The sequence below is a fragment of the Choloepus didactylus genome, chromosome 7, assembly GCF_015220235.1.
Source record: "Choloepus didactylus isolate mChoDid1 chromosome 7, mChoDid1.pri, whole genome shotgun sequence".
In the NCBI taxonomy this organism is placed as follows: domain Eukaryota; kingdom Metazoa; phylum Chordata; class Mammalia; order Pilosa; family Megalonychidae; genus Choloepus; species Choloepus didactylus.
In genome coordinates, this window is record NC_051313.1 from 38,115,397 (window position 1) to 38,143,276 (window position 27,880).

Consider the following 27,880-nt stretch of genomic DNA (forward strand, 5'->3'; position numbering starts at 1 on the left):
AAAGAAACTGAAAGTGAAAGGATGGAAAAAAATATTTCATGCAAGCCACAGCCAAAAGAAAGCAGGTGTAGCAATATTAATCTCAGATAAAATAGACTTCAAATGCAGGGATGTTTTGAGAGACAAAGAAGGCCACTACATACTAATAAAAGGGGCAATTCAGCAAGAAGAAATAACAATCGTAAATGTCTATGCACCCAATCAAGGTGCCACAAAATACATGAGAGAAACATTGGCAAAACTAAAGGAAGCAATTGATGTTTCCACAATAATTGTGGGAGACTTCAACACATCACTCTCTCCTATAGATAGATCAACCAGACAGAAGACCAATAAGGAAATTGAAAACCTAAACAATCTGATAAATGAATTAGATTTAACAGACATCTACAGGACATTACATCCCAAATCAACAGGATACACATACTTTTCTAGTGCTCACGGAACTTTCTCCAGAATAGATCATATGCTGGGACATAAAACAAGCCTCAATAAATTTAAAAAGATTGAAATTATTCAAAGCACATTCTCTGACCACAATGGAATACAATTAGAAGTCAATAACCATCAGAGACTTAGAAAATTCACAAATACCTGGAGGTTAAACAACACACTCCTAAACAATCAGTGGGTTAAAGAAGAAATAGCAAGAGAAATTGCTAAATATATAGAGACGAATGAAAATGAGAACACAACATACCAAAACCTATGGGATGCAGCAAAAGCAGTGCTAAGGGGGAAATTTATAGCACTAAACGCATATATTAAAAAGGAAGAAAGAGCCAAAATCAAAGAACTAATGGATCAACTGAAGAAGCTAGAAAATGAACAGCAAACCAATCCTAAACCAAGTACAAGAAAAGAAATAACAAGGATTAAAGCAGAAATAAATGACATAGAGAACAAAAAAACAATAGAGAGGATAAATATCACCAAAAGTTGGTTCTTTGAGAAGATCAACAAGATTGACAAGCCCCTAGCTAGACTGACAAAATCAAAAAGAGAGAAGACCCATATAAACAAAATAATGAATGAAAAAGGTGACATAACTGCAGATCCTGAAGAAATTAAAAAAATTATAAGAGGATATTATGAACAACTGTATGGCAACAAACTGGATAATGTAGAAGAAATGGACAATTTCCTGGAAACATATGAACAACCTAGACTGACCAGAGAAGAAATAGAAGACCTCAACCAACCCATCACAAGCAAAGAGATCCAATCAGTCATCAAAAATCTTCCCACAAATAAATGCCCAGGGCCAGATGGCTTCACAGGGGAATTCTACCAAACTTTCCAGAAAGAACTGACACCAATCTTACTCAAACTCTTTCAAAACATTGAAAAAAATGGAACACTACCTAATTCATTTTATGAAGCTAACATCAATCTAATACCAAAACCAGGCAAAGATGCTACAAAAAAGGAAAACTACCGGCCAATCTCCCTAATGAATATAGATGCAAAAATCCTCAACAAAATACTTGCAAATCGAATCCAAAGACACATTAAAAAAATCATACACCATGACCAAGTGGGGTTCATTCCAGGCATGCAAGGATGGTTCAACATAAGAAAAACAATCAATGTATTACAACACATTAAAAACTCGAAAGGGAAAAATCAATTGATCATCTCAATAGATGCTGAAAAAGCATTTGACAAAATCCAACATCCGTTTTTGATAAAAACACTTCAAAAGGTAGGAATTGAAGGAAACTTCCTCAACATGATAAAGAGCATATATGAAAAACCCACAGCCAGCATAGTACTCAATAGTGAGAGGCTGAAAGCCTTCCCTCTAAGATCAGGAACAAGACAAGGATGCCCGCTGTCACCACTGTTATTCAACATTGTGCTGGAAGTGCTAGCCAGGGCAATCCGGCAAGACAAAGAAATAAAAGGCATCCAAATTGGAAAAGAAGAAGTAAAACTGTCATTGTTTGCAGATGATATGATCTTATATCTAGAAAACCCTGAGAAATCAACGATACACCTACTAGAGCTAATAAACAAATTTAGCAAAGTAGCGGGATACAAGATTAATGCACATAAGTCAGTAATGTTTCTATATGCTAGAAATGAACAAACTGAAGAGACACTCAAGAAAAAGATACCATTTTCAATAGCAACTAAAAAAATCAAGTACCTAGGAATAAACTTAACCAAAGATGTAAAAGACCTATACAAAGAAAACTACATAACTCTACTAAAAGAAATAGAAGGGGACCTTCAAAGATGGAAAAATATTCCATGTTCATGGATAGGAAGACTAAATGTCATTAAGATGTCAATTCTACCCAAACTCATCTACAGATTCAATGCAATCCCAATCAAAATTCCAACAACCTACTTTGCAGACTTGGAAAAGCTAGTTATCAAATTTATTTGGAAAGGGAAGATGCCTCGAATTGCTAAAGACACTTTAAAAAAGAAAAACGAAGTGGGAGGACTTACACTCCCTGACTTTGAAGCTTATTATAAAGCCACAGTTGCCAAAACAGCATGGTACTGGCACAAAGATAGACATATAGATCAATGGAATCGAATTGAGAATTCAGAGATAGACCCTCAGATCTATGGCCGACTGATCTTTGATAAGGCCCCCAAAGTCACCGAACTGAGCCATAATGGTCTTTTCAACAAATGGGGCTGGGAGAGTTGGATATCCATATCCAAAAGAATGAAAGAGGACCCCTACCTCACCCCCTACACAAAAATTAACTCAAAATGGACCAAAGATCTCAATATAAAAGAAAGTACCATTAAACTCCTAGAAGATAATGTAGGAAAACATCTTCAAGACCTTGTATTAGGAGGCCACTTCCTAGACTTTACACCCAAAGCACAAGCAACAAAAGAGAAAATAGATAAATGGGAACTCCTCAAGCTTAGAAGTTTCTGTACCTCAAAGGAATTTCTCAAAAAGGTAAAGAGGCAGCCAACTCAATGGGAAAAAATTTTTGGAAACCATGTATCTGACAAAAGACTGATATCTTGCATATACAAAGAAATCCTACAACTCAATGACAATAGTACAGACAGCCCAATTATAAAATGGGCAAAAGATATGAAAAGACAGTTCTCTGAAGAGGAAATACAAATGGCCAAGAAACACATGAAAAAATGTTCAGCTTCACTAGCTATTAGAGAGATGCAAATTAAGACCACAATGAGATACCATCTAACACCGGTTAGAATGGCTGCCATTAAACAAACAGGAAACTACAAATGCTGGAGGGGATGTGGAGAAATTGGAACTCTTATTCATTGTTGGTGGGACTGTATAATGGTTCAGCCACTCTGGAAGTCAGTCTGGCAGTTCCTTAGAAAACTAGAGATAGAGCTACCATTCGATCCAGCGATTGCACTTCTCGGGATATACCCGGAAGATCGGAAAGCAGTGACACGAACAGATATCTGCACGCCAATGTTCATAGCAGCATTATTCACAATTGCCAAGAGATGGAAACAACCCAAATGTCCATCAACAGATGAGTGGACAAATAAAATGTGGTATATACACACGATGGAATACTACGCGGCAGTAAGAAGGAACGATCTGGTGAAACATATGACAACATGGATGAACCTTGAAGACATAATGCTGAGCGAAATAAGCCAGGCACAAAAAGAGAAATATTATATGCTACCACTAATGTGAACTTTGAAAAATGTAAAACAAAGGGTTTATAATGTAGAATGTAGGGGAACTAGCAGTAGAGAGCAATTAAGGAAGGGGGAACAATAATCCAAGAAGAACAGATAAGCTATTTAACGTTCTGGGGATGCCCAGAAATGACTATGGTCTGTTAATTTCTGATGGATGTAGTAGGAACAAGTTCACTGAAATGTTGCTATAGTATGTAACTTTCTTGGGGTAAAGTAGGAACATGTTGGAAGTTAAGCAGTTATCTTAGGTTAGTTGTCTTTTTCTTACTCCCTTGCTATGGTCTCTTTGAAATGTTCTTTTATTGTATGTTTGTTTTCTTTTTAACTTTTTTTTTCATACAGTTGATTTGAAAAAAGAAGGGAAAGTTAAAAAAAAAAAAAAAGAAAAAAGACAAACAAGGAAAAAAAAAAAAAAAAAAAACGATGTAGTGCCCCCTTGAGGAGCCTGTGGAGAATGCAGGGGTATTCGCCTACCCCACCTCCATGGTTGCTAACATGACCACAGACATAGGGGACTGGTGGTTTGATGGGTTGAGCCCTCTACCGTAAGTTTTACCCTTGGGAAGACGGTTGCTGCAAAGGAGAGGCTAGGCCTCCCTGTATTTGTGCCTAAGAGTCTCCTCCTGAATGCCTCTTTGTTGCTCAGATGTGGCCCTCTCTCTCTGGCTAAGCCAACTTGAAAGGTGAAATCACTGCCCTCCCCCCTACGTGGGATCAGACACCCAGGGAAGTGAATCTCCCTGGCAACGTGGAATATGACTCCCGGGGAGGAATGTAGACCCGGCATCGTGGGACGGAGAACATCTTCTTGACCAAAAGGGGGATGTGAAAGGAAATGAAATAAGCCTCAGTGGCAGAGAGATTCCAAAACGAGCCGAGAGATCACTCTGGTGGGCACTCTTACGCACATTTTAGACAACCTTTTTTAGGTTCTAAAGAATTGGGGTAGCTGGTGGTGGATACCTGAAACTATCAAACTACAACCCAGAACCCATGAATCTCGAAGACAGTTGTATAAAAATGTAGCTTATGAGGGGTGACAGTGGGATTGGGAAAGCCATAAGGACCAAACTCCACTTTGTCTAGTTTATGGATGGATGTGTAGAAAAGTAGGGGAAGCAAACAAACAGACAAAGGTACCCAGTGTTCTTTTTTACTTCAATTGCTCTTTTTCACTCTAATTATTATTCTTGTTATTTTTGTGTGTGTGCTAATGAAGGTGTCAGGGATTGATTTAGGTGATGAATGTACAACTATGTAATGGTACTGTAAACAATCGAAAGTACAATTTGTTTTGTATGACTGCGTGGTATGTGAATGTATCTCAATAAAATTATTATTAAAAAAAAAAAAAAAAAAAAAAAAAACATTAGGGGCGAGGGATGGTGTGGAACTTAGCAGAGAATATGAGACCTGAAGAAGCCCATGAAAAACAGACTGAGATGTCCACATTCCCATCTGTTGATTTTCTTTGGAAGGTTTCATTAGCCCAAGAATCAGAACTGGTGGTCTAAATAAACCTTCATCTGTTAAACTGGGAACTTAGGGGGAAAACATAGATCATAAAGTTGCTTGCTTCTCTGGATGAAAGGTTTCCTACTGAGCAATTGAGCTTCCACAAATTTTAGTCTGTGCTATCTTTTGGAGCAACTTCTTGCATGAGTTTATTTTCTTCTATGTAAAGTTCTTCATTTTACTTTGTTTAAATTGTCTCTTCATGAGGAACATGGTAGCTCCAATATTCAGTGAATACTTCAATGATCCATTATCCAGATACCTGATGATTTTCTGAATTTTATTAGACAATGTACCCCATTGTTCCATATTTATTTTTATTTGAAGTTCAAATGGCTCAATGTGCCTTAACTTCCAGCCCTTTTCCAAATTCCCTTATTATTCCAATTTTTCTTCCCTGTTGCTTCTCAAGCTTCATTGGGTTTATTTCATCTTATATACTTGAGCAAAGAGATTTCTGGACTTGAGGTTCAAACTCCAGCTCCACCATACTATCAGTGAGACTGTGGGCAATTTATAACCCCTCTGAGTCCAAGTTTCTTCAGTTGTAAATGAGCAAAACAGATTTTATCCCACCCATTTCACATAGTCATTAGGTAGCATAAATCAAGTAAAACACCCCTTAAATTGCCTTTTAAACCATAAAATGCAATATAAATATATTTACTTATGTCTCACCTCATTACAAAAAAAGATTTAATATCATTTACAACAATACATCCAGGAGTTTAAAAAGTAACTGAAAAAGTCAACAGTAAGGGGAGCAAAAAGCTAGAAAAAAAACATAATGAAGCAGTGCTGAGGATAGGTCTAGCCCACTTCCTCGAGGTGACACCAAGGAGGGTCTAAACTGGTCAGCAGCCAGGACAAAGAAGAAACCAGAAGGTAAGGATCCTGCTGGTCAGGAGGAGCATAGCATCCCTCAAACCCAGGACCTAATTAAACAGCTCCCATGGCTGCTCAGGTGGAGGGCATCATGTAATGTGGTGAGCACCATCTTCAAAAGTGAGTTTTTAGGGATATTTTCAAAGTTGGTCCTCGATGAAGGATGAAGTGTTGATGTTAGGATGGAATTTAGTAAAGGCAGTTTTGAAGAATCCCAGGTGCATGTTTTATTCCACAATCAGATTTTATAGTATCTGAGAAATGGCAAACTGGATGTCCTTCAGCAGAGCCCCATAAATATTTTCTTCAGCCAGGCTCTGGATTGGAGCCAAGCGAGTTCAAAGTTCTTCTCCCGGGCATGTCAGCCCCAGAGTATATTTTCTATGTTGCTGCCTCAGTGCAGCCCCATGTGTTTTATCAAGATGAAAACTGAATGATGTAAGGCAGATCTCTTGCTTTAATATATCATTATTATTTCAGTGTATGGATAAGAGCTACAACAAATATTCCAAGTATGGACATTCCCTAGTTTTATGTGTGTTTGGACAATGTGTTTGTTGTAGATGATGATGATGATTGTGGCCTTTCTAATAATGCCAGATAGATATGTTGGCCACAAAAGCATAAAGTTAGTGCATCATAGCTTGCTTTAGGTTCCAAACTCATGTAAAGTACTTGTTATAAATACAGGTGACTAAAGTCAGAAAGGATGAAAAGATTAACCATGAGTTAAATTCCTAAGAAAACCCCTAAAATGATATTTATCCATCTCCGTTAAATAAAACCTTCCTCAATGGCTCAATGGAAATAATAAAAACACCAACATTTTCAAAACCCTCACTGATGGAACTAGCTCTGTTTCCCTTCCTTCTAGCTTTGGGACAGGTGCCAAATATAATGCAAAATAAATGGCTGACCACTCTATAGCCCCCTTTACTTTCATTAATCCAGCCTCACTTTCTTATAAATCATACAAAAGAATATAAACTCCCTGACAACCCATATACGAGTAGGGAAAAGGCCCAAGAAGATAGTGAGTCACTCTAGGACTTCATTTCCAGGACTATAACTTACTAGTTATGGGCACATTACTGAACCTCTCTGAGACTCACTTTTCTTCTCTGTATATGAGACCAGAATACCAACCTCACACAGCTGGTGAGATGATTGATTTAAATCATGAATTCACTGACTAGCATGTGCCTGCCACATGGTATATGCTCAATAAATCCCATCTTCTCTAAGATATACATATCTCTTAAGATATGCTTATCTATATGCTGTGTCATAGAGTAGACACAAACTCAAGTCTAGAAAAATATTTCTATCAATGGATAAGTCCCCTTGATTTGCTATTAGTTTCATGGCCTGTTCTGTGCCATCTGGGTGAAATGTGATCGACGGATGGTTGACTTTGCTTTCTCTGTCACACAGCTCCCAGCCAGCTTAAACCTGCCTGGCTTCTCTGGCTGCCTGGAGTTGGCCACTTTGAATAATGATGTGATCAGCTTGTACAACTTTAAACACATCTATAATATGGACCCCACTAAGGCAGTGCCATGTGCCAGGTAAGAGCCAATTACGAGTACTGAAGAATTTGGTAGTCATGCAAGAGCAGCAGACAAGTATGGGTCGATATTCAGGTTCTCAATCTTTTCTCTGGGAAAACCAATTTTAAAAGTGCATAATAGCTATGCCTACAAAAATTTAAAAATAAAAACTCTTCAGTTATTCTTTACCTTAGATGAGCACTCATAAGCATTAAAAGTGTTAAACAATTTGATTGCAGCTTGGATTTAGGATTCCAGAGGCTGGGGTTTTAGCAGGGTCCTCTTAGTGCATGGGACAGAGAAGAAATCCATTCAGAATAATTCGCTTAACTTACACACAGATACTTCTTGTCTCTTTTGTGGAGACAATAGGACTTCATTGAAATGCTGCAGGGTCCAGGGAAGATGTCATGAGAATGGACTAAAAGGGCCTCACTTGAAAAACATAACAGAAACTGAAATGTTCAAATGACCTTGGCATTTCTGTTTCAGAGATAAACTGGCCTTCACTCAGAGCCGGGCTGCCAGCTACTTCTTCGACGGCTCCAGCTATGCCGTGGTGAGAGACATCACAAGGAGAGGGAAGTTTGGTCAGGTGACTCGCTTTGACATAGAAGTTCGAACACCAGCTGACAATGGCCTTGTACTCCTGATGGTCAATGGAGTGAGTAAAAGAAAAAAAAAATCCTCTGTCTGCTCCTTTATTTCCTTTACTTTCTGCTGCTCATATTTTCAGGAACCTTCCCAGGTTGAGTGTGTCACGTCATCAAACTGCATTTCTAGTTTAGAAAGCAAAATTGGATTTTTCTTCAGGGAAGTGATGGCAGCAATAAATAAAAACAACTCTGAGATGAATTCCTTGCACTACATTTTTGGATGTATATTAAATATGGCCTTTAAGAAACTAAGGGAACTTTGAGGAAAATTGGCCTCAAGATCTAGGAAAGCAGTGTGCCTGCAGAAATTTAGCACCGCTCTTGTTACTTAAGTCATACGCCCCAATCGGTAAAAAAAAAAAAATCTTTGCAGGTTTACCCAATGTATTTATATACATTTCTTTATCTATAAATGATATACATGTACTACACATGGTTATTTTGTGTTATAAAACATGCAAAACTAGAAAAAGAATACAAATTGCATAAAGATAAAATAAAATGTTTTAAAATTAACTTTTATTTTCTAATGATACAGAAAGCTTTTTGGTCATTAAAAGTATTAATAGCAGTGCTAGTGAGAGCAATGTAATTAAATATACTTAATTATTTTTTAAAATCTTGTTAAATTCTTTGTGACAGTCCAGTTTATTTCAATATGATTGCTTGTTGGCTATTGAAACTGGGGAAGATATCTCACAAAAATCAAAAATGGAAAAATGTATCATTGCCTATGCTAACTAATCATGACACTGTTTTTCACTCTATTATCAATTAGCAAAGGTTTTCTTTGAAATTTGGCTGGTAAATTTCCCACTTTCCTGATGTCAGTTTATGTAAGCTAATCAGATATGTAAGATTTTGTAAACTTTTAACAAAAGGGTTTGAAACCAATGAAAATCTTCATTGGAAGGATTTTTAAGCAGGTTAGAAATCCTTCTGCAAATGTTTTATAGTACAGATATGAGAGTTTATAGGGAGCACACTTACATTGTTTTCAGCAGCAAAATCACTTAACAAGAGAAAAATTCCCAAACATCTGTTTTAAAAACATCTATCCATAGCACAATTTCTTAAAAAAAAAAAAGTTACTCTCTCATCCATTTTTATAATGACACCCTTCCAACTTGAAGTGACAAATCAAGTATATTTACTTTTCTAAATAACCAGTAGGTGCTGTATTACTGAAAGACGTGTCATCACAAATAAGGGTGGGCAATTTTAGAATACTTGATTTTATAAAGAAACGTGTAACTCTTTTTAAACTCAACAGCTTTTTTAGTAATTTGCAGGAGATAACCAACAAACATCTGTGTGTCTCAAAAGATTTTCGCATCATTCCACATCTCGATACAAAAGCATCGTAAATATCTTCTTATTTAACACATATTTATAAATCCATGTGACTGGGCACACATAAACTGCTATAAATTGTAACAGGCTAAAAGTGAAGAAACGGGTGAGAGGCCACTGTCAACCTTTCAGGTGTGGAACTCCACTCGTGGAGCCTAAAACACTGCATGAATCCCACAGGAGTCTGATACAGAGACGAAATGAAGGCCCAGGATCAATCCACATTATTAAGCATTAAAGGTTAATTTCTTGCTCTGTTTTATATTTTTAAAGTAAGAATAAATAGAAGTTGAACTATTTCTTCCTACACCCCAATGCATTACTTTCCACATTCCTGGGATTATGCAAACTCTGCTCAGGAGATCACTTTCTATAGAATAGGGGACTTTACTGCAATACCTTCTTTATCGAATCCACTGAATTCTTTTGTCTTTTAGCTATCTTATGAAGACAAGCAAACTTAATCAGTCAATTACTTTATGTTACAGAACTACTTTGGTTCTAGGGTATTGTGTGGTCAAAGTGCATATTAACTTCACATTTATTTACATAGACCCTGTGTTTCAAAATAATAAATAGATTATATTGTTTTTCTTATATCCATATTTGCCAATAATTTAGGGGGATTATTTTAGAATACTTTGGATTTCTCAATATTACCCATTTTTGTCTTAAAATGAATACATTTTACATGTATTGGACTGTTGTAATTTTCAAAAGTTGTCCAAAGACAAAGCAGTTGACTATACATGATCTATTAGAATAAAAAACAAAAAATATATAGGTGTTTGAAATCATGGATAAATAGTAACACTTAAACCGGTATATTAATATGGGAAATAACTGCTGATATGGAAGTAGTAGTACTTTTTATTTCAGAATAAGAATTTCATGAGACTTCCTTAGTCTTTGAATAATTTTGATAATAACAAACACAGTGTTATTTCTCTAATTCAGTTAAATCTGCCCTTTTGTAAAAGCAGATGCTTGCTTCTTACAACTTCTTTATCTTCACAGAGTATGTTTTTCAGCCTGGAAATGCGCAATGGTTACCTACATGTGTTTTATGACTTTGGATTCAGCAATGGCCCTGTGCATCTTGAAGACACATTGAAGAAAGCTCAAATTAATGATGCAAAATACCATGAGGTACAAATCGTCATGGTTATTTTTATTTTTTTGTACATAGAGCTATTGATCTAATCAAGTGTTCAAATGAGGTAAATGGGATAATAAACTAAACACCTTCTCCTCTAAAGAGCAACTGAAAAGCCATCCTCTACTCAACCCAAGAATAACATTTGTTTTACAAGATGTTTTGTCATATTAACATTTCTAATAACAGAATCACTGAAAGGTTCCTTTTAATTGCTTTATTGACCAAAAGGCTCTGTTAATGCTAAATACCTCTATTATAATGGCACTTCTGTAGAATCCTTATATACATTTGTTGAAAATGCCAGAGTGTAAATACAAAAGCATTTTTTTTTTACTTTTCCTTCGAGCCCCACTAAATGTAAAGAGAGTAGATATAAGTAAACATAGGATTTCCTTTTAAACCTTTTATCCACAATTTAGAAAATACTAACTCAGGTTTCCTTAAAAAGAGAACCCATAATGAGTGTTCTTTAGTTTTGAAACAGATGTGCAATATACTGATAATATTTAATTCTACAACTTAAGAAAGCATATAAAAGGCACAATATATTTTAAATTGAAACAAAATGCAGGGATTAGGAGGCTATATTTCCCTTTTCAGTTCAAAGTCCATAGCCTTCATGAGGGTAGCTTACAATAAAAGGAGAATATTTTAACTATTTCTCTGACTGTAGCATATTCACGGATTCATTAGAGCTGCTCACTAAGTAACCAAAAAATGACATCTGGCTTGGGTCCACAAGGTGTTTTTATAATTCTTTCATAAATCCCTCCAAAGGGACAAGAGAAAACAGCAGATCTCAAGACAAAATTTTTCCTGGTCCAGCTCCCTCTCCATATAGACATCTTCCCCCAGGAAATATGAACTGCTGGTTGCATAAGGAAGAGCTTTCATGTGTGTGAATAAGAATGGAAAATCTTTTCCCCATTTTGTGGAAAAAAAAAAAAAAGCACAAGGACATAAAGGACCAGCTGTTATAACAAAAATAATTAAAATATATAGTAGTCTTCAAAGGTGGATTAGCAAACAGTTGATCAAGACTTACCATATATTACTTCTCCCAGATCTCAATCATTTACCACAATGACAAGAAAATGATCTTAGTTGTTGACAGACGACATGTCAAGAGCATGGATAATGAAAAGATGAAAATACCTTTTACAGATATATACATTGGAGGGGCTCCACCAGAAATCTTACAGTCCAGGTAATTTTTTTTTGTTAAATTGCCGATTTGTTCCAAATGATGTACTTGGCTGTGTATTCGACACCAAGCAGAGTTCCAATAGAAGGTATGAGTACCCCCACTCGCTACTCTTATGCCTCACTCATTCAGGCTCACACAAGCCCCCTGCAGCCAGTCCCTGTGAACTCCCTTAAATAAGCAACTAGTAGGTGCGATCTACAGATTTCTTTAATTGTTGTCTTATTTCTGGAATATATTCTAATGCAATATTTCTCATTGAGGAGAAGGACAGAACACGTGCACTATGTGAACACAAAGAAGTATTGTGTCCTTTTACTTTTGTTTTATCTTAATTTAAACTTTTTTTGAACTCCCAAATAGTATCTAAATAGAGTACAAACATTTTTAAGGGTACAGACATTTTTAAGGTAATCCGAAGGGTTATGGATTGTGAATAATGAAACATTATCCTAATGCATTAAAAATTTCAGCTCTTATTGCAATCAATTCATAGAATCAAAAACCCTAAAGTTGAGAAGCAACTTTAGGATAATACAGTCCAATGATTTTCAACCCTGGTTCTCATTAGAATAACTTGGAAAACTTTAATATGTGCCATTGCCTGGGTCCTGGTCTCCAGAAATTATAATTTAATTGATCTAGGATAAGGCCCCAACATAATATTTAAAAAGTACAAACCACCCCAGGCAGGTGATTCGACTGTGTAGCCAGGGTTGAGAATCTAACCTCCCATCCAATCTAGAGTCTTCCTCCCCATTGGCCCTCACATTTGTCTTTGAAAAAATTCAGTGATGAACATGTGATTGCCTCAGAAGGCAAAAAAAAAAAAAAAAAAAAAAAAAAAATCAGTTTTTAATGGCTTCAGTTGTAGACAAAGCTTTTCCTTGTATTGAGTCAAAATCAATGCAATTGTCCTTCTATGTTGCAATGCTTCATATTTAAAGATTTCCCAGGCTTCTTTCAGTTCCTCCAACTGTGCCACACGGGACCCTTAACCATTATGGTCACTTGTATGCAGCCCTGTACTCCATGCTTGGTCTTTTCAGAGAAGAATACTGTGGAACTGTTAATTCCCTTAGTTTGGTCAGTGTTCATCTAAAATATACTGAAGCCATTGTAATTAGGTCAAAATTAACTTCACATGCACTCAACATCCAATAACATATTTCTAAATACCTCCTATATACTTGGCATAATAAACAGTACTGGAATTACAGTATAGAGCTAGCTGCCATCCTGACCCTTAAGATAAAGGATTTCTTATTTTCCTATTGAACCAAAGGCTCAGCGTTCACTAAGACATTCCTCTGGGCATAGCCAATGTCTTAGCTTCCTGGCTGCTAAAACAAATACCATATAATGGGTTAGCTTAACAACAGAGACTTATCAACTCACACTTTCAGAGGATAGAAGGCTTGCTTCCTCCTGGGGTCAGTATCTTTTGGCTGGCTGGCAATTCGTGGGGTTCCTTAGCTTTTCTGTCACATGGCAATGCACATAACAGTGTTTCTCCTTTCTCTTCTGCGTTTTGTTAGCTTCCAAAGTCTGACTGCTCCCCGTGGCTTTTCTCCAGTGCCCAATTTCCCTTGCTGATAAGGACTTCAGCATATGGGACTAAGGCCATATGCTTAGTTTGAGCACACCTTAATTAAAAACGTTTTCAAAGGTCCTATTTGCAAATGGGTTCACACCCACAGGACCAGGGATTGGGACTTGGACGTGCTTTTTTGTGCGGACATGATTCCATCCCCAATAGTTCCTTACAGTGTGTTACAAATAAGGCCAAGAAGATGGGTTCATTACCCAAATGGATTCGTGGAAGTCTGAATATCTGGGTTCAAATCCTAACACTACCATTTGTGACATAAGAGAATAACTTAACATCTCTTAATTTCCTTTTATAGGTTAAACCCTGTGGCATTTTATTTTTGACCTACAAATATATCATTTCCCTATAGTTCAACCTAATAGTCATCTAGTAAAAAGGAAATAAATAGCATCTGCATCTATCTCTCTGAATTGAGCTAATAGAAGTTAGAGGACTTTGAAAACTGTAAAGAAGAAAAAAAAGTTGGCATTACCCAGAATAACTGTTCTGTAGGCCAAGATTAGACATTACTGTGTGCTTAGCAAAGGAAGCATGAGAATATGAATAATAATAAAGTCATTACCAATGTCTGTAAATAAACTCAAAATTCATAGCCTACATATGTAGGATACATTTTCATCATCATGGCTCAATTGATAAAGACTGATTTTTTTCCAGGACCCTGAGAGCACACCTTCCTCTAGATGTCAACTTCAGGGGGTGTATGAAGGGATTCCAGTTCCAAAAGAAAGACTTCAATTTATTGGAGCAGACAGAAACCCTGGGAGTTGGGTATGGGTGCCCAGAAGACTCTCTTGTAAGTACCAATTAAAAGCTTTGTACTAAATAGACACAGAACTTATCACTCTCAAAAACTGGAAAAGCTGTTGTCAGCTCCTCTATGATCCTGTGTACACCTTGGGTTCCCTTCTGCCTTCAACATAAAGAAAAATCATTAAGCTAGAAGGCCCTTGGGGGCCTCTGTGACTTGTCCAGTTGCTTCAGTTTTCAGTGGGTGGGGTGCACAAAGCCCAGAGAAGCTATGTGAGCATTGTTCTCACTCGGGGTGTAGGAAGTGGAGACGCTGAAACCCCATCTGTCCCCATCCGTGAGCAGTGCAGAGAAAGACTCACATGCCTGAAATCCAGCGTCAACCAGAAGCCAAAACATTAACCTTCCATATAGGAAGTTACAGGCAGGGACCCTTGGTATATGAGAAACTGAAATTTTGAGCATTTGATCATTTCAGAAGCACTATATTCACTTTGAAAATTTATGTTGGCACACAGATATCGCGCAGAGCCTATTTCAACGGACAAAGTTTCATTGCTTCAAGTCAAAAAATATCTTTCTTTGATGGCTTTGAAGGAGGTTTTAACTTCCGAACATTACAGCCAAATGGGTTACTATTCTATTATGCTTCAGGGGTAAGTATTTGTTTTTCCCTGAGGAAAGATCTTTGGGATAACTGTTTTGTCTATTAAAAACAGTTTTTAAGCATATTAAAAGAGGTTTTCTATTCAGATTAACTTTCACTCACAAAAACATACAGGAATGTCTCATTTCAGACACTTTATAAAATATAATATATATTATATATCAGTAGTTCTTAATCTGGGACTCATAGAACTACCCTCCAGGGGTTCATGGATAAGATTTAGGGGCTCTGTGGACTTGAATGAGAAAAAGTACATCTTTATTTTCTCTAACTGAAGTTTAGCATTTTCTTCCATTATTAGTGTAGTATTAGCAGTTCCCATGACTTTGTCATTTATAGTAATCACAGATATTTTTCATATCACATTACAGTTGTCACAGATATTTCAAAATGTCATTTTTTTCTCATTGTCACTTCTAAACTATGATAGTTATAACTGCTATGAGATATTGTTATTTAATGTGTTAATAAAGAAATTTGCATATTGCTATATCACAGACTTGTCATTTTAATATTTTGAAACCTGTATTCCACTATTATCAGTTTCCTTTGTATTCCTATGTATTTTGTTTTATGTATTTTAAAATATTATTTTATGAAGGGGTTCATATGTATCACCAAACTTCCAAAGGAGTCATGGCACTAAAAAGTTAAGAACCAACAGGTCATTGGTTTAATTTATAAAATAGTAAAAAGGACATAGTTTTCTGCTCTTGGATTTGCTATAGAATACTTGAGTTCAGCTTATAAGGATACATTATTTCAAGAATAAAATATGATCTTAGGAAATTTGATGACCCTAAGCTCTAACTGATAAATCTCTAAAAAGGTTATCACTGGTATATACACTGATAGACCAGTCATGATATAATTTATGCAAGTGCATTCACTTTTCATTCATATTGCCTGTATCTGTGGCATTTCTATCAAATTTAATTTAAATCAGTAGCATCTGTGAGAATTTAGCCAAAGCACTTTGTAGGACCTCTGTCAACCAAACCTGCCTCAGATAATAAAGATTTGTTAAAGAACACTTGGCAAAAAAGCTATCTTTGTTGAATGCTGACTTTAGAGGCTGGTGCCCATATAAGGAAAGAAAAGAGAGATTATCACTGTGCCAATATTTTAAGACAGCAGTAAGAAAATTCAGAAAAAGGGATGTTAATTTCTGCTTTTTTTATTTCTCTTTTACCTCTATAGATGAAAATAATGAACCATTGAAAAAACCCAAACTAGCAAATTAACCCTTGCCTAATCAGCCAGATATCTCCCCAAGTAGGTCCAAATATTATATTTCCAAAGGGGATTAAAATAAGACTGATGATGGAGTAGAAATGCCTGTTGGGAAAGTCACTGAGACCGGACAACAATTCTCAGCATAAACCAAGTCACCAAAAATTTTCAGCTCAGAATATTGGGAGGTTTTTTCCCCCTGTGAAAGACACATCTAATTTTATAGGAAACACCGATACCAGCATTATGACCTATTCCTCCTATTCGTAGAAATTCTTTTACAAGCACATTTCCAATAAAAGATGTATTCCTTTAAACAATATCAGTAAGTAAAGGTTTAAAACATGGCAATCGTTGGATCCCTGGACTCCAGGCTTAAAACCCTGTGCTTGCATTTCAGTCAGACGTGTTCTCCATTTCACTGGATAACGGCACTGTGCTGATGGATGTAAAAGGCGTTAAAGTGCAGTCGGCAGATAAGCAGTACAACGATGGGCTGTCCCACTTCATTATTACCTCAGTCTCACCCACAAGGTACAGCTCCTCGCTTTCTACTCTTCCGACCATATTCCTTAATGCAGAGCATGATTCTGTCAAATGACCATTATGAATAATAAACTATCCTGTTGGTTTTCTAGTGTTAAAAAAAATGGTGATGGGAACAATTTACCTTTTTAAAAAGAAATTTGCTACTAATTTTCAAGACCCCATAAAATTATTCAGTGTGAGTATAATTTTTTTTCAGTTGAACAATAGGTTACAATCACCTTGAGGGAAGTGTCTACACGTTATACTTCCTTAATGGAGTGTGGTGTTTTGCACTTAGAAGGAGCTCAGCAACTGGTGGTTTAGTAGATTTTGAATTAAACAATTGAGGAAGCTACACTCGTGGCCACATTTTGAAAGGTCTAACTTAACCTTTAAAACAGTTAATACGGAATTTCTTTGGTATAATAAAAAAACTTTCTGGATTTAAAAATAAACCTGTTGTAGACTTCTGATATCCTATGTCCAATTCTTTGAAGCCCTCCCATCAAAAGAAATGTCAATAGGCTTTTTCTAGTCTCCATTTAGAATTGGGATCAAATCCATCCAATGGGCTTTAGACCAATGTAAATGATCACCATGAGTTATGTCGTTTTCTCTACAAAAAAAATCATGTGGATAACTAGTCAAGTAATCTGAACTTCTTGCATTTATGAGTTTAAATTCCAATCATGGTTTAGAAAGTCTTTTTTTGAATATAGAAATAGTCAACCATTTTATCCTGGGCCTCATGCAGAATCTGGCAACTCACTGGCTTTTTATTAACCAAATGTTCCATGTCAATTCTATGAGAAAACCTGCTTATCCACCTAAGATTAGAACTCAAGGTAAAATGTTAGCTGTGGTGTGTGAAGAAGTTTTTGTTGTTTTTTTTTTTTTTGCAGATATGAACTGATAGTAGATAAAAGCAGACTTGGGAGTAAGAATCCCACCAAAGGGAAAGTGGAACAGGCACAAGCAGATGAAAAGAAGTTTTATTTCGGTGGTTCACCTGTCACTCCCCAGTATGCTAATTTCACCGGCTGTATAAGTAATGCCTACTTTACCAGGTATAACATTTTTATTATCTATAAATCTACATGATTGAGAAGGAAGAGCAGGTCAATAATGAGAATATTTACATCATTAAAACTGAGAAATGTGAATTTTATAAAAGAAAAAGTAGAAGTTTAAAAACTTATGTCCTTGGGAAAATGACATCCTTGGGTTTGTGGGTAGGTTTTTGCCTTTAATTCTTGTATGAGTTTGGCTAGGTAAGCCTCAGTTTCTTTCTCTGCAAAATGCAAATGATAGTTCTGCCTTGAAGGCTTGTTATGAGGATTAAATGAGATAATGCACATAAATCACGCTGCACAGCACCTGGCACCCAGCAATCTATGCATGCTAGATGCTATTATTTTCATCATTATTATTAATGACTTAGTACAGAGTAACAAGCACAAATTCTTCTTACAAGTTTTTTAAATGCCTTCTTAATTTAATGCATGGCTTTAAACAAAGCCATTAATCTAAGTTCTTAACAAAGACAATGGGGGTTCCCTGAATATAAGAACAAGCAAGGATGGAATTTAATACAGATTAAGTAAGACAGAAGCATCCCAATTATCCAGGGGATATGGTGAGGGAAAAGATGTTTATCTGTCAATAGATGTTAGTAGTGCCAGGCACAAAGTTATTGATTAATTGGTTGAATAATAATATAAAGGCTGTGGTTAAGATAATGGTTGATAAAGATCCACCATAAAAAAAAAAAATTGTTTTAGTTCCCAAAATTCTTTGACTTCCAGTGTTTTCATCAGGCAATTTTAAACAATATTTTTAGACTTTCTTTTTCCTCTCTGTTACATAGATTGGATAGAGATGTGGAAGTCGAAGATTTCCAGCAGTATTCTGAAAAGGTCCACATTTCTCTTTATGAGTGTCCCATTGAGTCTTCACCATTGTTTCTCCTTCACAAAAAAGGAAAAAATACATCAAGGCCTAAAACAAGTCACAATAAAAAGGTAAAAGATAATGCTGTGCCAACTTCCCAAATGAACTCACCTTCCGTGCATACAGCTCTAGACCCTGACGCTTTATTGACTTTACTCTAGTTTGCAACTGTGTCCATATGAAAGATGGGATTCTTGTAGGATCAGATATTCTGATGTACCAGGTTTGTTGCATCAGTTTGAATCAGCTTTTTTACTTTACTCCCAGCTACTTTTCATTTCACTTGTTAAATCCCTCTGCGTTTAATTTCTGTATTTAATATATATTATTTAATACTATACTTAACTCCATAGTGTCACTTACTTTCATATAATCACCTCTGGCATTTTGTCACCTTCAATGTAATTATTAAAGCTCCTGATCTTACCCTTTTGTCTTAGTTTCCCAGCTGCTAAACTGGTTGACTTAAGCAATGGGAATTTATCGGCTCATGGTTTTGAGTCTAGGAGAAGTCCAAAATGTGGACTGGCTGCTGGAGATACTTGGTCTTCAAGACCACGAACATGTCCAAATGGGCACAATTAAATCCACCACACCTTGTTTTTCCTAATTCCTTGACCTTTACTTTGCCACTCACATGCACAGTGGAGCTGTGATAGCAACTGGAACTGCTCCATCCTCAAAATCTTGAGTTCTAAAATTTCATTCTCTGGCTACTTTTCCCTCTCTCATTCATTTACTCCCAACATGCCCATTCTTTGCCTTCAATGCAGATGAAATCCTTAATCCCTTCTCATTCTTTCAGTTTATGCCCCCTTCATGGTCCAATTTTAACAATGCTCTCAAGTGCCAGTGCTCCCACCCTGGTCCAAGCCACCACCATATCTCATCTGAATTATTGCTATAGCCTCCAAACAGGTCTCGCTTCTTCTTCCCCTTGTTCCCTGAACATCTATTCTGAACACAAGAGTCAGATCCTTATAAATATGTCATATCATGTCACTCCTCTCTCACAGTGGCTCCACAGTGCTTTCAAAGTTCAAGCCCAAGTCCCTACAATGTCAGAAGAGGCCTTATAGGATCTAGGCCCCCTTTTCTTCACTGATTTCATCTGGTATCATTCCCTACCTCACTTACTCTGATCCACACACTGACCTCCTGGCTGATCCTGTTACTGATCATGCCTTCTCCTACCTAGGGTCTTTACTCGAGTTCATCTTCTGCCTGGACTTTTTTCCCCCAAATATCTGCATGGACAGCTCCTTCTCTTTCTTCTAGGATTGCTCAAATCTCACCTGCTCAATGAGGCCAACCCTGGCACATTTAGTACTGCAGCCTGCCTCCTGCCCCAGACCAGGACTACTGAGCTCCCTCACCTTTTTCTATTTATTTTACCATAGCACTTATCACATTCTAATTTATTATATACTTTATTTTTAGGTTTTTTAAAATTAATTTTTGTCTTTCTCCTCTACTAGAATGCAAGCTCCTTTGTTTTGTTCACTGATGTATGCCAAGCACCTAGAACAATACCTGGCATACAATAGGTATCTAATAAACATTTAGCAATCAGCATCCTAGGGTTGTAATGAGGATTAAATGAGTTAATGCATTAAATGCCCTTAGGCACATAGTAAATATTTAGTGACTGTTAGCTGTTTTATTTCTGTAAGGCTTCATTTCTGGAGGATCAGTTCCTGAAAGTTGAGTTGCTTGGCCTAAGGGAATGTGCATTTTCAATACTGAGGCAAAACAGTTTATACTCCCACAAACAACTTTGAATGAGCCTAATGTCCCACACAATTGCTAACACTGGATATAATCAGATTTTTAGACTCTTCCCAATCTAAGGGGCAAATATGGCATCTCTAGGTGTTTTAATTTGCATTTCCCTGAATGCGAGTGAAGTTGAGCATCTTTTCAAAGGAATAATTGATTGATTTCCGAGGCTGGCTTCTGGACCATCTCTAAGAGTTAAGACTCTATCAGTTTCTCACTTCTGATGTTTTTTTACTGACCTTTGTATTTTGATCACTTCCCCATATATTTCAACTTATTTGGACCACTCTTTAGGATCCCCATGAAACCTCTTCTTTGTTCACATATTATTCCTTCATCAGTGTTAATAATTTTGTTCACATATAATCAAAACTTAGTAGCTCTTCAGAGTCCCTTCCTGAATTTGATGTAGAAGACTTTTTAAAGTGACTCAGAAGGAGAGATAATTTCACTGGTTTTTATGAAGGATTTTGTTAGTTTTAACTCTCGGAGGGTACTGTGAAATTCCAATGGGGTCTTACTGTCACCTTCATATACTGATGACAGAGGCTAGTCTGAAACATTTTAGCTGGTACATGGGCACTTGTCAGTGGGTCAGAGACAGCAGGTTAACTTCAGCATCTGATGAGGAAGATCAGCACAGTGGATCAAGTTTACCACTCTTCATGAACACTGTTGTCTATATGAAGCTCTCACTCAAATGCAGCTTCCTACCGAACATTCATAGTCTCAAGAGTATAATCAACAGCCCTTGGAACTATTAACATGAACCTTTCCATAATATAGGAAAGTTCTTAGCCTTTCTAGTAAATATTCTTAGACAGTGTTCTAGTTTGCTAATGCTGCTGGAATGCAAAACACCAGAGATGGATTGCCTTTTATAAAAGGGGGTTTATTTGGTTACACAGTTACAGTCTTAAGGCCATAAAGTGTCCAAGGTAACACATCAGCAGTTGGGTACCTTCACTGGAGGATGGCCAATGGCGTCCAGAAAGCCTGTGTTAGCTGGGAAGGCACGTGGCTGGCATCTGTTCCAAAGTTCTGGTTTCAGAATGGCTTTCTCCCAGGACATTCCTCTCTAGGCTGCAGTTCCTCAAAAATGTCACTCTTAGTTCCACTTGGGGTATTTGTCCTCTCTTAGCTTCTCCAGAGCAAGAGTCTGCTTTCAACGGCCATCTTCAAACTGTCTCTCATCTGTAGTTCCTGTGCTTTCTTCAAAGTGTCCCTCTTGGCTGTTGCTCCTCTTCAAAATGTCACTCACAGCTGCACTGAGTTCCTTCTGTTATGTTAGCTCATTTATATGGCTCCACTGATCAACTTAGACCCACCCCGAATGGGCGGAGCAACACCTCCATGGAAATTATCCAATCAGAGTCATCACCCACAGCTGGGTGGGGCACATTCCAAAGAAACACTCAAAGAATTAAAATCTAATCAACACTGATAACATCTGCCCACACAAGATTACATCAAAGATAATGGCATTTGGGGGACACAATATATTCAAACTGGCACAGACAGAAACTCAACATTGTAATTACAAGTTACAGAATCACTATAGGTTTCACTTTTATGGTAACTAGAATGTCAGCGTTTGCTGATCTCTCGTATTTACCCTCAAATCAATAGCTTGTTAAATACCTGCCAAGAAAAACTTGTGGCCTCTGGTCAGTATTTATTAAGGCTGAATCAAAGCAATTTGGCTAATAATAACTTTTCACAATAACTTCCTAATATTCCAGTTTATCCATTTATTACCATTCATTTAACTATTTAATACACTTTTAATTCTTCCCAGTTTTCTCATTTTGCGGGTGAAGATATTTGTACACAAATCTTTGATCATAATGCTGAATAAGTCTTTACAATAGAGCCTGGGAGAAGAATTACTAGAAGAGGGCAAATTACTTTCCAAACTAGTAACATTGATTTATATTCCCCCATGAGTATATAAGAATATCTGTCCTACCAACTATTTTCCAGCCTTAAAAATTTTTATAAATTTAATGTTTTCACATTCACTTGGGAAGATACCATCTTATTTTGGTATTTAATATAATAATGAACATTTTACATATTGTACTAGACATCATTCTGGCACATCTGTACAACTACTCCCTTTCCTGAAAATTGTTTCCCTATTCCCATGGCAGGCCCTGTATCTTAGGTATGACCTCACTTCCGTGGTTATAGTTGATGGGACCAGAATGGATCACATGAACTGATCTGGGCTATCAGATTCTCTATCTTGGAAACTTAGAATAAGGACCCAGAGAGACTAGTTTGGGCTGGTCATTGAACAGAAAACATGTAAACCCAAGGACTCTATTGTATTCATACACAGAGAAAGAGAGAAAGCTGCTTCATAGAAAAGGAGAAAGGCAAAAAGCTCTCCTGCAAAGAAAGAATGAAGGCAGCACTCTAAGAAAAACAAAGCTGACATACCAGAAACCTCCAGAAAAGGAGTGCCTCAGTTCTTCCTCGTTTTCCAATTCCTGATTCTGGCCCCTAGTGGAACCCCACTATCCTTTTTTTCCTTGGATTGCATAAGATACCCTTGTATACTTATAACACATTAGCCTCTTTTTCTTAAGTAGCTCAACTAGATCAGCTGTTAGTTGAAACAAAACAATACTGATAAATTGAAATTGGTACCACTGGTGGGATTGTAACTAATAGGCCCTCAGAGAAAAAAATTACACTGGTTAAGTCACAGTCCAGTGGGGTTCAGTGAGAATCTCCCCACCACGTACTCATGTTGGGATAGTAAACTGAGTCTCTATGTCATCTGGTAGTGAAACAATTGATTACATTATATCCTGTCTTTTTTAAAAATTCAGAACAAATCCACAGATGATTTAGAGTATTTGGTTGCCATATACAGTGATATAAGAGTTTTATTTTATTTTTTCTTTGCAGCAGACGAGAGACAGATCCCAGTCCATGCATTCCCACATAAAAACAGAGAAAGGCAGGGCTGGTAAATTGTCGTAGTTCAAATAACCCTGCACTTTGCTGAGCCCTGGTAGTCTAAGTCTTTGCTGATCTCTTCTGATAGCTAAGTGGATACATAGATTAAAAAAGAATAAGATCCTCTCTACAGGAATGGAGAGAACAGGCAGCAGCCAGAGTTGGGTGAAACCTCCAACCCAACCACCATTCCCTCCCCTTCACCCTCCAGCTCCCATGCACAGCTTTTCCAGCTATGTCCCTGAATGAAACAAAGGTGATCATATTTCCCATTATAAAGCATGTTCTTTGACTAGGGTTGGAAAACAGCATCGGTTGGGTGAAATTTCCCAAGATATATTAGAGGAAAGGAGTCTCCCTGAAGCCCCATTCCAGCTCACTGCTTGCCCACCCATGTCTTGAAGCTGTGGCCATTAGGTAGGAGAAAGCCTAGACCAAAAATTATTGGCAACTAAATGTATTTCCTCATTCCAAGAATGAATAATGAATTATGTGAATCATGTACCAAGTCCTCACAACTGGACAGAGAAGGAAAGAAAGGTGGGATCAGGTGGACTTTCCTTTAGGATGTGTGAGTCAATGAGCTGCAATTCTCTCCCAGTTTCTCCAATGTAACCACCGCTGTGAGAGTCTCCACCAGAACCCTACTCTAATAGCTGCCTGAGTGCAGGACACTGGCACAGCTTGTCTGCCCTTTAATTAATTAGCCTGCCTTCTGCCCTCTGCACCTGGATTCTGAGATTTAGCTGGAAAAGCTGACTTTTTTGGAGGTCTCATCTTTTACCTATAGGAGATAAAGGTTATCATCATCAACTTGTTCCAATCTGCATTTTATCTTCCAGAAATCCCACACTGTTGTGTTCTGCTAGTAATTATCCACCCAGATTTCCAGGACTTCTATGGATTTATTTTCATATGTATAGTTGCTCTGACATTTTGGTGGGAATTAGAGAGGGAGGAAACTAAATGTGTGTGTTTGTTTAGTAATTTGAAACCAAAAGTTGTCTTTTCGTGTCTAGTCCTCACTCTCATCTTGACCCATTCTCAGGTCTTCCCTACCTCCAAACATTTCTTCTGCCCTTCTTTTGTTGCAAGCTATCTTCCCATATGGATCAGATCAGGTCACTCCCTGTTTCTACAACCTTCCTTTCGTGACTCCTTATCACCTAAAAACAAAACACAACTTCTAACAAGGTATCTAAGGTCCTTTCTATCTGGCACCAACCTGTGTCCATTTCACCATTTATATGCCTGTTTCTCCAAATCGATTGTGAGTTCCTTAAAAATAGGATCCACTTCTCACTCACCTTTCTATTCCCTACCAGGCAACACCCATGGAAGGGCACTCAGACATTGATTTCCTTGCCCTTCACTTCTACCCATTAGGTGCTCAATAAACATCTGCTTGAATAAGTGAATAAATACCTGGTCACATTTATTTGCATTTACATACTTTCATTTTGTTTCAGAAATTAAGACTGAATAACCATTAAATATTAGGACAGTTTCACCAATATCTAAATTTTAAAATTAGTAGTGCAATTTTTAAGAGCATAGCATACATTTTTAAATTGTTCTGTATCATGTCATATAAAGCTTATTATGTATCCAGTCACTGAAAATATTCAATATTTTACTGTTGCTGAGTATGCTAACTTTTCACATGGCATGTGTAAATAATAATCTACATGTTAAAGTGATCTTGTTGTCTATAATGGGGGGTTTTGCTGATTGATTCTCTCAGGGTTTTTTTATTGCCAAGTTTTCCATCTTTCATTATTCTTTAAGATGTGGGCACTTCACTTCTACAGTGGTTATGGCTAAAGTTTCCTTCGGTGTAGCTCTGCTTTACTATAACAGACTAGAATTTTGGATTTGTTTATGTGCTATGTTTGCTTGGTTACCACTGCAGTTACCACTGTCATTTGCCAATGGTGTTAGACGGAGGGAAGAGAGGGGTCTAATATTTCATGGATGTAAAATGCACAAATAGTATATGCTTTTATTATTATTTGTATTAGCATTAACAGTAAGGATATCACAAATGAATTTTTATGGTTGGTATATCACTTTTCTCCCATAATATGATTTATTTTTTCCTATTTGTATAGGGAGAGAAAAGTAAAGATGCACCTTCATGGGATCCTGTTGGCCTGAAATTCCTAGAGCGGAATGTTCCAAGAGACTCTCATTGTCACCTCTCCAACAGCCCTAGAGCAATAGAGCATGCTTTTCAGTATGGAGGGACAGCCAACAGCCACCAAGAGTTTGAACACTTGAAAGGAGATTTTGGTGAAAAGTAAAGTAACACACTATCCTTCTAGAAACCTAAGGCCATGGCTGGGCCCCATCCTTGTTTGCCCCTTGGAGTCTTTCTCCTATGATCTTTCCTTTCTGTGCCACATTAATTCTTTTCTTTCGCCATCAAAATAAATACTAAATAGCACATGATTCATCCTTTCCAAAAAAAGTAGATTCTTGGTGACTTTCCCCCCAATTGTAAGATGCATACAAAAGCATTCTCTCAGGAGTTTGCTGTGTGTTATCAAAAAGAAAAGATATGTGGATGATTATATGGTTTGTGAATATATCACAATAAAATTAAATTTTAAAAAAAGAAAAGATAATCAAGGAAAGATGGGGAAAGTTTCATATGACTCATCATATAACCTTGATATCATCTTCTCCCCCCCAAACAAATTGCTTTCAGATTGTAAATGGGAATAAATCCCAACTGCTAGAAGGTTAATAAGGAAAGACACCGAAATTATAAATACACCTGGATGTCTATGGTCCACCTAAAACTATCTCTAAAACCTATCATCTCTTCCCAGTATTTCACACATCACCAGGTTATTTAGCATTATTGAAGATTTCTTGCTATAGTATTAGCACCCAAATTTCTTATATAGTCCCTATATATCTTCTTCAAACATTCATACAAGCAGTGCATTTAATAAGAAATCTCTGATGTCTACTAATTTGCTACTTGTCTAATAGGCAGAATCAGTATTTTGTATTCTTCAGGAAGAATATAGAATTAATCAAACTAGAAGTTAACCTAAAAAATGTATCTTATCAATGACCTAGTGCTAAGTTTCTAGAAAACTTTAATTTCCATACACTCACTGGCTGTTTTTAACATGTGATATCCATTGATTAATTTTTACTGGGAAAAAAATTGAACCTCTACTTTAGTTAGTACACCAGTCATATTTCTATACAAATTTCTATGCATATCAGTTACTAATATTTTGTCCATGTGGATAAGCTTCCTTAATGAATAGAATTTTATTAAACTAAATGCAAACATATTTTCAAAGACACCATGTGATTTTTAACTGAAACATATCTCTGACATATAAGGAAGTAGAGAAATATTTAAATTTTTAAACTACTTATGCTTACCCAATATTCATTAATAATACCAAAGGATAATGTAGAAGTAAAGCTTCTTGAATTAGATAAAATGACAACTTATTTATTCTTCCTTGCTTTGGGAAGTTAGAGATGATCCTCAGTCTCATTTTACACAAGGTAAGCTTTTTCTTTTCATTCACCAGATCTCAGTTTTCCATTCGTCTGAAAACACGTTCCTCCCATGGGATGATTTTCTATGTCTCTGATCAAGAAGAGAATGACTTCATGACTCTATTCTTGGCCCATGGCCGCTTGGTTTTCATGTTTAATGTTGGCCACAAGAAACTGAAGATTAGAAGCCAGGAGAAATACAATGATGGATTGTGGCATGATGTAAGTTGAAGGCAAAGAACAGCATTATCAGCAAATATCCTCAATTGTCAAGTGGACTGACACTAATATCCCACTATGGTCCCCTGGAAACATCCATTTTAAAATTCTACTGCTGTACATTCTGAGTTCAATTTCAAAAACTTTATTTAATCCCTCATAAAAATCTTGAAGCATATTATTTATAAAGAGAGATAGGCTGAGTATAATTATTTTAACCAGTGGATCAGTGGCCAAGATAAACTGGTTTGGTTCCTAATGATTTGTCATTTGACTTGTTTCCCACTGCCTATAGGCTCTTAATTCCCAACAGTTTTTCCTGAGGATCTTTTATAATACAAAGCAGTAGGCTAAGCTGGAGAAGAGACAAAGTGAAGAGTAAATCAGTTAGGAAGACAGGATACCACAGGGGGAATACCTAAATATTGAAACAAATCAGTATATATGTAACGGCAAAGTAAGCAATACAAAATGCATTACAATTAACTGCAATAAATTCAGGAGAGGGATAGAAAATGTGGGCTAGACTAGCTGGAAAGAGATGCATAGATAACTGCTAAATATAAGCTGTATTCTGAAATTAAGCCTACAGCTTTAAATCAGAAAGGCTTCAGCTCAATTCCTCTGATAAATGAAGTGGTAAA

The 27,880-nt window shown here is 36.8% G+C and overlaps 1 protein-coding gene across 4 annotated transcripts in view; it reads left to right on the top strand.

Moving 5' to 3' along the window:
- LAMA4 (laminin subunit alpha 4) overlaps nucleotides 1-27,880 on the top strand; it is a 157,274-nt gene that overhangs the window by 119,730 nt on the left and 9,664 nt on the right. For all 4 annotated transcript variants that reach the window (XM_037842608.1, XM_037842609.1, XM_037842610.1 and 1 more), the window contains exons 22-32: nucleotides 7,510-7,643; nucleotides 8,118-8,289; nucleotides 10,652-10,783; nucleotides 11,858-12,000; nucleotides 14,267-14,405; nucleotides 14,878-15,015; nucleotides 16,660-16,793; nucleotides 17,690-17,854; nucleotides 18,655-18,808; nucleotides 25,598-25,785; nucleotides 27,050-27,239. In XM_037842608.1, the coding sequence (XP_037698536.1) occupies nucleotides 7,510-7,643; nucleotides 8,118-8,289; nucleotides 10,652-10,783; nucleotides 11,858-12,000; nucleotides 14,267-14,405; nucleotides 14,878-15,015; nucleotides 16,660-16,793; nucleotides 17,690-17,854; nucleotides 18,655-18,808; nucleotides 25,598-25,785; nucleotides 27,050-27,239 (1,689 nt within the window). The remainder of the gene's footprint in view (nucleotides 1-7,509; nucleotides 7,644-8,117; nucleotides 8,290-10,651; nucleotides 10,784-11,857; nucleotides 12,001-14,266; nucleotides 14,406-14,877; nucleotides 15,016-16,659; nucleotides 16,794-17,689; nucleotides 17,855-18,654; nucleotides 18,809-25,597; nucleotides 25,786-27,049; nucleotides 27,240-27,880) is intronic.